The 15667-nt window shown below is 38.8% G+C and overlaps 1 protein-coding gene across 1 annotated transcript in view; it reads left to right on the forward strand.

The window, feature by feature from the left end:
* Positions 1–768: 768 nt before the first annotated feature.
* MYO16 (myosin XVI) overlaps positions 769–15667 on the forward strand; it is a 309776-nt gene continuing 294877 nt past the window's right edge. Inside the window, exons 1-3 of the mRNA XM_088458316.1 lie at positions 769–1024; positions 2515–2585; positions 4603–4746. Of these exons, the coding sequence (XP_088314442.1) occupies positions 799–1024; positions 2515–2585; positions 4603–4746 (441 nt within the window). The 5' untranslated portion in view covers positions 769–798. The remainder of the gene's footprint in view (positions 1025–2514; positions 2586–4602; positions 4747–15667) is intronic.

A 15667-nucleotide genomic window follows, 5' to 3' on the forward strand; every position in this document is an offset into this window, starting at 1 on the left:
TTTTACATAGCAACAGTTCAGATGTCAACAATGGGAACATGTTGACATTCTGAGGATGTTGACATGGTGCCTGTCAACATGTTGAATCATGTCAACATTCTAGCGTTGACATTGCCATCTCGGCATTATGAATTATTGCGTAATTATTGCATATCATTGCACAAGCCATCCAGTACCTGCAAAAAGCATATCTACTGATGCTTGTATGGATCCGTCAATGTCTAATTGTGTCACGGCCATTACATGAACACGCCTTACTGTACTCAGCCTGCACTTGCTAGCTATTGACAGCTCTTGTTCCACCTTTAAAGGCATTTCCAGATGCAAGGTAATGATACACCTAAAAACTATATGGATGTATGCATACGCATGTGCAGTACAGAAATGCATACTATACCTTTTGTAAAGCATGATTTGTTGTACATCAAACTTTAAATTAATCTCTAGGTTTTTTTTATGGAATTCCTGAAAAGACATACCTAGAGCTAAGAATAGTGTGCCATTTTATATAGTAATATATGGGCACCTTGGCATATACTCGGGCTATCTTGTGGTTTGTTTTGCAACTAGACAGATGTTGTCTTTCTGAAGAAAAGATGTCATACAAACCCATGTAAAAGTCAGTAGAAATTATAATGAGTACAAATGATACTATGTAATACTTTATGGGTCAATAATATGAGAATATGAAATGTAAAACATGACTAGCATTATTGAACATACTAGTAATTTCTCCTGTTACCTTCTGTTTCTCTCAAAGGCTGTTTCCAACTTTGTAATGTTTTTCGATCACATGACATGGAAATTGACCAGTGTTTGCTGGAGACTCTTCCTTTGGGCCAGCGACAACGTCTTGTGAGACGTATGCGCTGTGACCAACTCAAGGCTTATTACGAGCGGGAAAAGGCTCTACAAAGACAAGACGGATACAAGAGAAGAAGCAAGCAAAAGAAAAGCTACAAAGTTAATTTTCAACTCTCTGACAAGATACAAGATGCAATAATCCACCATGATGACAAAGAAGGTAAGAAAAAAAACTAATTGAAGAAAAGATGGGTGAAAAAGCAAGTGATTATACATTGTGCAGGGAGTTCTTCCAAATGTGATGCCCAATCATTATGAGAAAACAACAGGTGAACAATAGAACATTATTTTGTTTTATTAGTTGATGCAAATGGTTTTGTGTCTCATGTTGTCATTGGCTGTCGTAAAGTAACAGCATATAACTCAATGCTGAACTCATCACATTCAATCTGATATAGGTGGAGGAGAATATGTTTTCATTTTGATACTCGTATCTCGATTTTATATTTCGATATTTATTGATTAGAAAATTGCAGTACTCAATGTTCCACCAAGTTCATATCACACATGATATGCTAAGATGCAAACTTTCATGCAAATCAAGTTTCATGGTAGTACAAGTCATTACAAAGACAGACCCAAAGCGGAAAAGAGGGCATCATTGTGTTCTGCTATTGCTTTGTTGTTGCATGCTACTTTTGTAACAAGCATTTTGTGAAATGTAAAGTCTACGACTAGAGTTGCAATGAGGTGGTTTCGTTTAGTTTGCTGAATTTCTTTGCCAACTACATTGCCTTACAGTTTTATTGCATTATCAGGATTGTGGATGGCCAGAACCTCTTTATATGTAAATCCCATCTTTCTTTGCAGTCAATCACTCAATTTGTGCTACATGAATGTTTATGCAAATATTTATGCAAATAGCTATTCCAATATGCAACCATCAACTTTCCATAAGTCTCTGCTGGGCTCCTAAATTCAATATACAGAATATATTTTACACTCTATACAATATTAATTGAGATTTTTACTGTTTTGTTTTATTTATAACTACATGGTTTTTTATGTTAATGGCATTTACATGACTTTGTGTTGAAGTCATTTGGGTTGTGTGCATATATAGATATTGAGGCACAATGTAACAAAAGAAGGCAGGTGGGAGAAATACTAATTGTACCTTTAAAAGTGCATATTTTGGTTAACAAATGTAATAAAACAAATCTATATACAGACATTCCTCACTTAACGACCGAGTTCTGTTACTACGACTAGGTCGTTAAACGAAATGGTCACTAAACGAGGAGCCATATATACTTAATACAGATAATCATTTATATTTATTCTGAATATAGATAAGGTCTAAAGGATACTCAAACTTGATACTGTAACTGTTTTACTTTGCATAACTCTTACATACTGTACAGTACAATTAAAGTTCTAAAAAAAAAAGACATTCAGAATAACATTTTAGTCATTGTACTATGGGTTCCAGCTAGTCAGAGATCTGGTCGTAAGTCCGAATGGTTGTTAAACAAGTAGGTTGTTAAGTAAGGAATGTCTGTACTGCCCTTAGCATAAGTTAATCAGGATATATTTGTTTTCTTAGTTAATGTCTGGACGTTGCTGGGTAAACTGAGATGAGTATAAAATAATGCTTGTAGTCATAAAAAGAAATGTACACTTTTTCATTCATGTTATATAAAATTGCAGTATTGCAGTTACTAAAGGATGGTGCCGATCCCCACACTCTTATCACTTCAGGAGGATGTCTCCTTCATCTGGTAAGTCTGTTTTTAAGAAAAAGTAAAAAGGAATGTGTATACATGTTCTTCTACAAGAAAGTTAGGGGTTACTCACAAACACACTGCTCTGCATCATATAATGTGATTTTGATTTTCACATTTGTAACTCCAGCTTATGCATGGCAATATGAAGATGCTGGCTTTGCGGATGTATTCAATTTTCTGCATGACAGTATGGGGGGTTGGAACAGTTCAAGGGGTGGGTAGGTAGGTAAATTATTTGGACTTACTGCAATGCTCAAAAATAATGGTCCTTCATTTGTGAAGGTCATTGTGTTTATTCATAGTGCAAACAAACTGGATTTTTGAATTTACTCATGGATGAGTAATCTTAGATCTTCAATGAGTAGGCATATGCAGAGAGTCCCAGTTTGTGTAGCCTACAGATGTGTCCTCCTACATCTATCCTGGCTTCAGTGAGTCGCCAGGTCTCATGCAACTGTGCTAGCGTTGGGCTCCTTTTTTTCCAAAAATGCGTCTGTATCAATGCGATGTGACTAGGACACACCAGGAGACTGTACTGATTAATTTGATATGTGACACTTGTATATCTGTGTGCGACTGAGTCTGTCAAAGGAACTTTGCATTGAAAAAAAGCTTGATGTCGTTAGATCGTAGGACTTCGCATACTAATTCAGAGACTCAGCCGCACACAGATATACAAGTGTCACATATCAAATTAATCAGCGCAGTCTGCTTGTGCGTCCTAGTCAAATCGCATAGTGGGCGGGATACAGCAAAGCGAGAAATGCGGTGAAACCCACAAAATGCGAGTTTGACCAAATTCATCTTCTACACCAAGCGCCGGAATGCGATTCACTCCTGGGCTTGCCTTGGTTGCGATGGGTAATGCCATCTTCCTGATGGCATATGCTACTTGTGCCGCTCAACATGCATTTTGTAATAGTAGCAGCATGGCAAATGCACAGAATTGAAGCTGTTTTAGTGAATTCATTTTACACATTTTACACATTCAACTTGCTGCACAATTGTGGCCAACTCTGCATCAACACCATAAAGGGCACTGCATGAGATGTGCATGTTTGCATTGCATCCGGCATAAGTTACATAGCTAAAGTCAGTGGTCCTAAGCACTGTATCCGCAGCATATATATAATAAAGTTAATAATAAAGATCATTGGTAGAGAACAATAAATATTACAAATACAGAACATAAAAACACAGCAGCGTATTTGAGCATCATAGCATATGGCATATACAACTGTATATTGGGGAGCTTTTCCCATACCGGCAACAATTAACATCAGCCTCTAATTCATCTCTTCTGCAGCACCATCATCCCATGTAAACTCCCAGCCCTCATTATGTATTTATTACCTATCCACATGATTTTCTATCATATCAGCTTCATTTTATCTGTCCTTAAGCTTAATACATTCCCCTGAAACCCCAGACTATTTCTACAAACTCAATTAATCTCTCTCACCAGCCTCATTTTCAGTTCATTTCCCCCAAGCGCTTTTAATGGTGAGTGAACTGTTTCCCTCTTGCTTAGTGTAAGTGAAATTCACTGTGTGAAAAGCAGCTTTTTGTCTTCCAGCTGCCGCTTTTATAGGCATAGTGCAAGTGCATTGTATTTTTTAATAGGACCAAGGATATCTGACGTACGAACTTGACTCATGCATATCCCTTTTAAAAGAGCATCACAAATCACATTTCTCTTGACCCCTTACTTCAGCTGCTCAACAAAGTCTTTAACAAGACTCTCATTAACACTCGTATCGTCACAGCCGCCTATATGACAAGCATAGTACTCCAAATAAAACATACTTATTAGCATTCCATAGGAAGTTCTAGGTACATTTAATTCATTGTAAGTATTGAAAGTTATTTAGTCCTAGATGATGATTATCTGTCACATACTGTATATGTAGTTATTTGGTCAATTACAGCTTTACAATCTGAAAGCAGCCATTGAAATGTATTATGCAAATATTGAATTCCAGCTGTAAGATGTTATCTTCCTCTCTTCCAGTGTGCACGTTATGATAATGCATTTGCAGCAGAAATCCTCATTGACCGAGGAGTTAACATAAATCACCAAGATGAGGAATCCTGGACTCCGATGCATGTTGCTTGTGCATGTGATAACCCTGATATTGTCCTTCTACTTCTTTTTGTAAGTATGCAAAATACAATTGGTTTACGAACTACATATATAATTAACCTAGCTGCTTGGAATGTAATATATATATATACAGTATTGATGAATTAACAAAATACAGTATGATACATACTGAAAAATCCAATGGCACAATATCTATACAAGTGGCCTAGCATATATGAAAGCATGGTGTGCTACAGTGCAAGCAGTGAGACTGAACTGTAGCACTTAATGGTTGTGACATATCACTGGATTTAAAATAGATAGATAGATATTCATACTTGTGTCATTCCCATAAACTGAATCCATTAAATTACCCTTGTAACGGCCATTAACACATAGAATACAGGAAAAGTTCCTGAACTTATGTGTTAACATAGTCACGGCACCCGTTAAGCTATTTATCAGGGATTTCTTTTCCCCAAAAAAATCCCTTTTAAGTGCAGCCTCCTGGCTGTCTTTGGGGCTAATTGATTAGTCCCGGGGGATCAATTAGCCTTTTAGGACATTTTCTGTATGGTTTGCTTCCATTTATAGCACTGTATATTCCTGTTAAAGTTCTTCACTGTTTTTTCTCTGTGCAGTAAGTTTATAACATAAATGATAATTGAAATTTAATAAACTTAAAGCATAAAAAACCCAGTGTTGGGGCATATAAATAAAAAGTTCAAAATGAATACATGTATCCATACATCGATGTATATAATATATAATAAGTCTAAAAGACATACATTCGGTAAACCCTGTAGTAAAAAATAGAGCAATTGATAGGCTCCATTTTTCACTATTCTAGTGCCTACAAGGTTTACAGAATGTATGCCTTTTAGAATTATTATATATTATATATATGGATAAATGTATTCATTTTGAACTTTTTATTTATGTTTTTTATGCTTTATGTTTTATATTGTTTCAATTATTTTTTACCTTTAGCGCTGTTCATTGCTTTTAGCTATTGTTACTTAGGAGGCTGACTACCTCCATTTAACAGCGCCCTTTACTGTATTCATTTATAGTTTTTCTTTCCTTATAACATAAAGGAGTGTATTTCTAAGTAGGAATGCCTGCAGACAAGAAAGGTGAAGTTGAATCAGTCAAATGTGTGTGAATCTTTTAAAGTGAGATGATTAATTTTCATACTTGATCTGGTTAATATAAGAACCCTAACATTGTGTTTTGTTGGTGTAGATAGTAGTTAGGGTTATCCATAGCCATTGTAGATAAGCACTGCAGGTCCAATTAATAAAATGGAATCTCGTGTGTTACCCACTAAGACAGGGGTGGGGAACCTTTTTTCTGCCGAGGGCCATTTTGATATATATAACATTATTTGTGGGCCTGGTGCAGGCCACGCCTCCTCCCTGTGATGTCACACGGGGACGGGGCAACAATTGCCAGTGATTACAGCAATGCCTGGAGCATCCTGAGGATGCTCCGGGGAGCTGTAAGGGCAGCGGTGTGACAGTCTGAAGCATCCTAAGGATGCTCCAGGTGGCACTACTGTATAGATTCTGGCCGCAGGGTGCCATTATAGGCACCCTGCTATCCAGATGAGGCTAGCAGAGAAAAGCTCAGAGGACCAGACCAAATGACTCTGAGGGCCTTATACGGCCCCTAGGCCTGAGGTTCCCCATTGTAGAGGAACAGTATCCCTGCACTAAGATATACAGGGGGGAATTCAATTAGACCAAATATTTTTTCAGGTGTGAAAAAATTGTATTTTCCCATTTCTTTTTAATGCAAAATTCAAATGTTTTCTCATGCCGGGGGACAATTAGCTGGCGGTAAAGTACCGTGGCTACTTGAATTCCCCTCACAGTATGGCTGTATCCATAATTTTGCTATATACAAAACTGAAAACCTTTGAGAGCTTCCAAAATGAACACAGCTTTAATAAAACAATTATATAGTGGATATTATAATAATGTGCAAATATCATCTAAAATGTTTATTACAAATCCACTTCAATCTCCCACAACATTTGGTATGTACCAACACTCATAACTAGTATATATTATTTGTATGTTCTGTGTCTATAATTGTCACTACTAGCTGCAATGCTAATAGGAAGGGACTGACTCTTTTTATACTTCTCTGATTTGTAGACGCAGTGGGTCATCTTTAACTTTCCAAACTGCAGCCATGTTCCCATCCAGTCCTGAGTTGTTTAGAACTGGAACAGTTCAACTTTGCTTGATATTGTATGATTATAATGATTTAGGGGCCTATTCATTAAACCTAAAAATTCTCTAGAGATAATTAGGTTTAGAACTCGAATGGAGTTCTACCTAATTATAGGTGGAATTCATCATTCCACCTCTCCATAAGTATCTATTCCGAAAAGCTGTCATTTTTGCGATGACAGCTTTTCGGGAAATAGATACTTCTCCCTGCCTACACTACCTTATCGCATCTGGAAACAGTGCTGCGCATGCGCTGTTACACCTGTAAAACCAGCGCATGCGCAGCACTGCCTACAGATGCGTTAAGTTTGTGTACCCCCCCTCGACCCCCCCTCCCCCTCCGCTCACCTCCCCCCCCGACTTACCTGTCCGCGCAGCAGCCTCCGGCTCCGTCCTGCTGGTCTGTCATGTGGTTTCCCAGCAGACCACATGACAAATTAGAAAGAAAAAAAAACTTTTTTTTTTTCTTTCAAAACTTTCTTGTGCTCTGCTGGGGAGCACACATGTCCGACCAGCCTCCGGAGCCTGAGGACGGAGCAGAGCGCCGGAGGGACTCGTCGGGGGACCTGCACACGCGGATACAGGTAAGTCGATTCTGCTATTCGCCACCTCACAGTGGCGAATAGTAACTGCATCAAATTTCGAAAATTCATAATTTTCGGAATTTGATGAATACCACAATTTCCACATCCCCATACTAATGTATGGGGAGTGTGGAAATTAACGCAGGGGAACTTAGCAAGGAGATATCTGTGATATCTCCTGTGCTAAGTCTGTTCATGAATACCAAAATAACGTTATTTAAGGAAAATGTCCTTAAAAACGTTATTTTAGTGTTGATGAATAGGCCCCTTAAACTTATATGGTATCCAAATGAAATCATGTGATTAGCCTACGTAAGTAGGACTATATAAAGGATGGAGACCATGTTGAGGGTAGACATTTCTGTGTTGAAAATGCCCCATATGCATATGTATGTAATCAAGGTAACTGTTCAATAAATAACTTGCTTTGCACTGACTTCTCATGAGTGGACATTCAAGAATTTCCTTATCAATTATATATAGTACAGTACAGTACATACAGTCTTAAACATGTAACTAAGGGAAATATTTATTAAGCCTTCTAAAAAGGAAAAGTGCAGATGTAGCACATACAACCAATCAGATTTTAGATATTATTTTCTATAAATGTACTAGATAAATGATAGCTAAAATCTCATTGGTTGATATGTGCAACACCTCCACTTTCCTTTTTAAAAAGTTTAATAAATCTGCCTTCAAGCCTTTTCTATGGCACTTACCATGTTGTGGCCCTTTGGGCTGGGACAAAATATAGACACATATGGTCTTGTATATATGAGGAGGTCGATCGATATTTGGTTGTTTAACGTGAATGCCTCTGCATATTTTTGAAAGCCTTTTTACAGGATAGTGATAGACCTATATAGCCATATTCTCATTGGCATGAGTTTCTGCTAGCCGAGGGCTACGTTCTACCACCACCCGTCAAATATCTTCTAAACTGTTGAAATTATTTTCTAGAGTGAGTTTAACCTGAGCAATGTTAACCAATCAGTGCACACAAATATTAGAGCTCAAGATATTGAAAGATGTTCTGGCTATATTAAAAATGAAACAAACCAGTATAGGTTGGTTTATGATGTTAATATACCATTAAAAAAACTATGTTTAAAAAGTTTGTTTATTCAGATATAAATAGAATAAACTGCCACCATTTGTTTACTTTGCTATTTAATAGGAGTAATTTTGCACTGTACTGTGGGGAAAAAACCCTGAATATTTTCGACATCCCTTAAGAAGTTAAAATATGGAGGGGTTCGGTTATACAGTAGGGAACACTATGACTTGGTTACCAGGAAAAAGGAAAAAATCTTAATACTGTAAGTCAATTATTAGGATTTTTTCTTTTTCCTGGAAACAGGTGATGGTGCAGCTTACTAAAATGGAAATGAAGTTGCTCGCTAGGTAAAAAGGACTCTTCTCTTATATATTGCATCCTCCATGACACCTCCTTTATTTGTATATCTGAGAATAGTGCATAGCTGGGTCTTTAGACACGGCACATGAGTATGCATGGCTAAAAGTTAGGCAAGGAGTCTTCCTTGGAGCATTTTCAAATTTTGCTTTACATGAACTAATAGCAGAGTTAAAAAATGCTCCTAGATGTAGCTGGTAGAATAAGTATAGCATTTAATAATGATTAGTTATTATTCCCACTTTATCCCTCTTTTTCAATAAGAACTGCTACATTGACAAAACTATTTGCAAATAAGAATTATAATCTATTAAAATTGTCTCCAGCTGTTCAATATGCTTTTGATTTAATTAGAAATGTTTTGGTCTCTGGGTTCTATCTTGCAGATGTCTGATTTCTAGCAGCCTTATATTGTTCACATTTCTTATAGTGTGGAGCTTGGAGCTATGTTGTTTGGTGTTCTGGATGGTGCTGTTTTTATCAGTGGGAAATTGTTCCCAATAGTGACAAAATATTGAGAAGGAATATTAGGCAGTAAACCTTGTTACTAATTGCTGTCCATTTCTAGTTCATCTTGGACCATGCCACTTGCAGTGGTTAAAACTAATGAAAGCTGGTAATGCAAGGCTAAGCAGGTGATACCTGTTCTTCAACCTTTTTATTTTGGCTTGGTACATGGATCAGGACTCTGCCATTTGAAAGCCAATTTCTTTTTTTTGCCTAGGTCTGCCTAGGAAAGTTGAGTTATCAGACCAGGAAAAAGAGAAACAAAGATACTCCTATTGGAGGGGCACACCTCTATTTATACAATAAAACATATCTCTTTCTTGGTCAATTTAAAATTGGGGGATAGAAACAACATTCTCAGAAATTTCTAGTATATGAGCTAAAAAAATAATATATATTGCACAATTGAATAGATATGTATAGCAGTTAATACCATATTGATGCAAATGAATGAAAAAAATGTGAGGGATAAAGGTGAAGTGTACCTAATAAGGTGAAATATGTATGGCAGTGAAAAGTTTAATGAATGTGGAAAAGTGACACAATTAAAAAGTACATTACAGTTCTGTAAATACAGTAGTCAAAAAAATCTCAAACCAAAATGGTAATGGAAGTTAATGTCAGTCTGCTGGGGATATCAGAGAGAAAAAAATGAATTCAATGATATATAAATTATAACCTTCCTAAAGATAAAAATGAACGCAGAATGACAGTATCAGTGCTTATGGATCTGCTTTCCCCTGTCATACAATGTATCAGACAGGGGATGAGAGTCCAGAGAAGGTGGCACAGAGAAGGAAGGTGGGTTGTTTCTGCTTTCAGCTCAAGATCCCAGTCACCCCCTGATGCAGAGGCAGCACAGGGTGACTGCATGGAGCTGCAGCTGATGAAAGAACAGCTGACAATGAGAAAAAGAAAGTAAGTGTACCTGACAGTGAGGGTCTGGGTGACAAAGGACCGTGGACCCCTGTGCACACAGATAGGTCCTTGGGAAATGTCCAACATGCGTTTCACCTGGGCCTTTCTCAAGGAAACTGGGTTATTGCTAAGGGTAGTTGGTATGACCCCACAAATAGTTGAGAAATTGAGAAGTGTTAGAACATAGCTGTGACCTTCCAAACACCAGCAATAAGGCCAGAATTGCTTTATAATAGACTCTGGAATTTATCACTTGCCCAGACCATAAAAGGTTTGATCTATGTGCCATACCGTGATGCATTTATGTGTCTTTAAAAGCTTGTATGAGTTTAGGAGTAAATAGAGCCTCCAACTTGTATCTGAGATCCCCATCTTCTTCGCTATGGACCTTTAATAAAACTATTAATACTGTACCTACTGTATATATCCATTAATTTAATTCACAGACCATTTTAATCCTTTGTGGACAATGTTCTTTTCATTCTATAATTGAATTCATACCCAGTTTATGTAAGTATCTGTTGTTTCTTTAATAATTAATTAGGAGGCATCTGTCAAATATAATCACAACTGTTTCAGCCAGTGGTGAGTGGCCAACATTGTTATTATAATTGAGTGTTTTTTTAGTTGTGTCAAATGCTAGAAAGTATGATGATCTTTTTTGTGTTACTAACTCCAGACCTCACAAACAACAGAATCTTCTTTAATTTATTTACATTATTTATTGATTTTTGACTATTGTTTCCTAATGTATGATGATGTAAGGTGCAGCTGGTGTTTTTACATACATATTCAAATTACGATGTCTTTTTGAGAGGACGAGGTAAAATACTTAATTTAAGTCACAGGTTAAGAGTGGAATTTCCGGGTAGCAGTCTGCGACTTGACATGAGAGATATCTTTATCATGCTTCTGTGGAATGCCTTTATGTGATTTGAATTGGATTTTTTCCTTGCTAACTCAAAGCAGTTTTTCCCAGTGAGTGCACATCTGATATCAGTAATTGCTTAGCCTCAAGGCTATGGGGCTTTATACAGTGTAGCTAATAGATAGTGGTGAATGTAAAATTTTATTTTGTACTACAGAGACTGTATGCTGCACAGAAAACTTTCCTAAAAGTTAAGTAAAAATATAGCTATAGTATGCTGTATGCTTTTTTCTTTTTGCATTAATTATAATAATGAAATGCAAATTGATTTTCTGTGTTATTTTAGAAATTTCTTTTTGAATTCAGTTTCTAATTTATCCCAATGGTGCAAAGCAAGAGACATCCAGGAGGTCAGCTTTGGAAGACCCACCTAATCACAACCCAGGCCTGTGATATAATCCCTACCTGCTCCAACTAAACAATCATTTTTACCAGCTATCTGCATTTCCCTTTTGCTGGAATTAGAAAGGGCTGTCTGTGAGTTCACATGGAAAATACCAGGATATCTAGCCAGTAGCAGGCTGACCACTATTTACCTGTATATTATTGGATTAACAAGAGATAGCCAATTACAATAGAGGAATCTCCTGGCAGTATTGTTACTTTTTTGTGTTGGCTATCTCCAGTGTCGGACTGGGACATGAAGGGCCCACCAGGGGAATGCAATGTTATGGGCCCACTGAAAAACTGCCAACTTGCTGCAGAGCATATTTTATTGCCCCCTCAAAGGAACCTCTAAGTACCAGCTGCAATAACCAGGGACTCAGGGAGTTAGTATGTAGTTAATATAGACCTGGTATGGAACACAGACAGGACAGGCAGACACATAGGATATGGAACACAGACAGGACAGGCAGACACATAGGATATGGAACACAGACAGGACAAGCAGACATAGGATATGGAACACAGACAGAACAGGCAGACAATGGGTATGGAACTCAGACAGGACAGGCATCAAACGTCTGGCCACTTAGCACTTACCTTTTACATACATAGAGTATGGCATGCAGACTGGACAGGCAGACACAATATAAGGAACACAGACAGGACAGGCAGATACAAGTTTATGGAACACAGACTGGACAGGCAGACACTAAGGACATTGAACAAAGACAGGACAGGCACACGCAGGATATGGACCACAGACAGGACAAGCAAACATAGGATATAGAATACAGACAGAACTGGCAGACACTGGGTATGGAACACAGACAGGACAGGAATCAAACATCTGGCTACTTAGCACTTACTTGTTGTGCTGCTAAAATGGTAACCATAGAGCTGGCAGCTGGATGCATTCCTGCAGGGGCTGGCTGGCTGTCTGTTTTAGCCTGGGGGCAAGTACAAGACAGTGGCCCTGATTTACCGATAATCACTCCACTCTGTAAGCATTCGGTATTGCATACAACTATGAATCAGGCCCTTTGCTAATTCTCTTATGCAGGTCTCTAGTAGTGCCCCCAATAGTGATCCCCCCTATGCAGTGCTCCCAGTAGTGGTCCCCCCTGTGCAGTGCCCCTTCTGCCCCCAGTAGTAAGTCCCTTATATAGTGCCCCCAGTAGTAGTTCCCCCCTTGTAGTGCCCTAGTAGTAGTCCCCCCCTTGTATTACCCCCAGTAGTAGTCCCCCCCTTGTAGTGACCCCAGTAGTAGTCCCCTCCTTTTAGTGACCCCAGTAAGTTGCTCCATGTAGCTGGGACCAAATAAACATAGAGAGCATCCTCTTAACCACCATAACATACATAGAGCCTCCCAGTGACTACCATACAATACAGGGAGCATGCCAGTGACCGCATACAAGACAGAGAGCATCCCAGTGATGCCATATTATACATAGAGCATCCCAAGAAGTAAAGTATTTTTATTTGTTTCAAATAGTTCAGTACGACATGAAACTTAAACATACAATTAAAGCAAAATGGACTTCATGAAACAGATGTTCTGTGAAAGTCCAGACTAAATAACCTGCTATTTTAAAAATTTCCTTTGTACAGAAACTTCTCCTTTAGGGCTCTATTTACTACAATCTGCATTTGTAATGCAGATTGTAGTGTGATATTACTGACTGAATTCGCATTGCGAATTCCGGCAATATCACAGGGATTTACTACAAATCCCTTGCAGGGACAGAGCTTACTATAAAGCTCTGTCCCTGCGAATCCCCTTCGGAGCCTTATCACGGTATTTTCGCAAAAAATACCGCGATTAAGTGCCCGCGCATGCGCCGACCGCCCGCCGCTGCTACCCCCACCGGTGCTAAGCCCCACCCCCGGCGCTGAGCCCCCCCCCTGCGACCCCCCCTCCCTTACTTACACTTACCTGCATGCTCCAGGCCTCCGGTGATGGTCTCCATTCCTCCGGTCAGGTGATCTCCCATACTGCACTGGGGCCCGATTACCTGATGACCGGGCAGCAGTGCACTGTGGGAGACCAGCTGACCGGAGGGGAGTCATCACCGGAGGCCCGATCACCGGTCCCTGGAGTCAGGTAAGTTATTTTACACAGCTGATTACAGGGACCGACTCCCGGCTCTGCTCTCCCCGTTAGAGCAGGGCTGGAGTCCGGTAACCGGGGGGAGACCCTGGATAACGCCACCTCCTGTGGCGTTATTATCACAGGGCTTTCCCCGGTATTTTTTCCACATTTATTTTTAGTAACTATGGTCGGATCACATTTCCCATTACAGTTATGGGAAATGCGATCTGCTTTACTAAAAATAAGTGATACTTAGGGGTTGGAGTAGAATTTTACGAATTCTACTCCAATTGACCTGTAATAACTATAGGTGATACTAAAATAATGTGAAAAGGGTGTGAAAACACCCTTTTTCACTTTATTTTAGCAAAAATAATGTTGATAAATAGAGCCCTTAGTAAAAATTGTAATTTTAATTATATATTTGTGTATATTTGGGTCCTATTTCCAAGAAATTTCATTATGGTATGCAATTATTCCAAAATACGGAATATTCTGTTATCCAAATTACCCCTGGTCCCAAGCATTTTGGATATGGGAGACTCAACCTGTATATCATTCTGAAGTAGTGAGATGCAGTGCAAAAAAGTCACAACTGCGGTCTTCAGACTCCCGCTCACGTGACCTATCGTCACAGGATCATTTTGTCTTAAACACATACAAAATAAGGTATTTATATATATTGTCCTTTAGAATTCAGGTACGTTTAACTCTGATTAACACCAGGAGTTTGTACCATGTGAATTCTTTGTTTATTTGTAATCACTATGGGCTCTATTCATTATGTTAATTATCGGACCCTAATAATTAACATTCCTCCTCGCTGCGAACGCCGGAGCAAATCATCATTGGTCCAGTGCGGAGACAGCTAATTCGAAAATCAGCTGTCTCTACGAGTTGTTTCACTGCCTTTTTTGGAGCAGTGACCCAAGTGCGCATACGTGACTTACAGGTCACGCATGTGCACAGGAGCCATAACGTCTGGCGGAAGGAGCCGGACAGGGGCCGGAGGGATCCTAAAGCATCCCTCTTTGCAACTTGGGTCTTCTTCCCATAGGGAAGGAGCAGGGTGAGCGGCAAGTGTGGGAGCATTCGCCATCTGCAGATGGCGAATGCTTTCACAGTCAAGCTCTGAAAATAATGTAAGGGGACAGTGAGTGGGGACAGTAAGCCATTCCGCGAGAGTAAGGTAAGCAGGAGATATCTGTGATAGCTTCTGCTTTACCTTCTTGATGAATGGCCCGAATACTTAATTTCTACAATTGCAGGTGAAAATTTGGGTTTTCACCAGCTTTTGTAGAAATTAAGTGATGATGAATAGGCCCCTATGTGACTAAACCTTAATTACCATCTCAGGTGAATTGTTTTTGCCTGTAATGTGTGTCATTGGGGACTACAACTCATATCGCCTCTGAGGAAGCTGTCAGCTGACAGGGAAACACATTAGGCCCATCACCAGAGTTCTTTTATCATTGGAATCATTTATTATTTGACTACCATTGGCCTCAGTAGAGGACCGGACTTTTTGTATACAAGACCGCTCTGGATATCTAACCTGTGGGAATTCCGTAACAGCAAAGGGACTGCTTAAAGAACTTAGTGGTACTGGTAACTATGTGTACTATACTATATGGAACTTTATTGAATATTTCCAGTGACTAAGCTTTTGCAGATACTCATCGTTTCCAGGTGGATAAATTATACCCCACAGATAAAAGCTAAAACAGCTGTTATTAACTGTTTGATCAGTTTTTATTAGGTAACAATTTTATATTGCTGTTATTTTTATAATTAATTAATATTGTGTATATTAAATTTGATGGTGAAGCTGTTCAGGACCTTATTGGAAGATGTAATCCAAAGTCCATATCAGTAGTCGTTATCCAAAGTTGTTTAAATAAAGCAGGAACTGCTCAGAGAGTATCA

This window comes from Taudactylus pleione, unplaced genomic scaffold (genome assembly GCF_031769625.1).
Source record: "Taudactylus pleione unplaced genomic scaffold, aTauple2 ptg000041l, whole genome shotgun sequence".
Classification (NCBI taxonomy): Eukaryota; Metazoa; Chordata; class Amphibia; order Anura; family Myobatrachidae; genus Taudactylus; species Taudactylus pleione.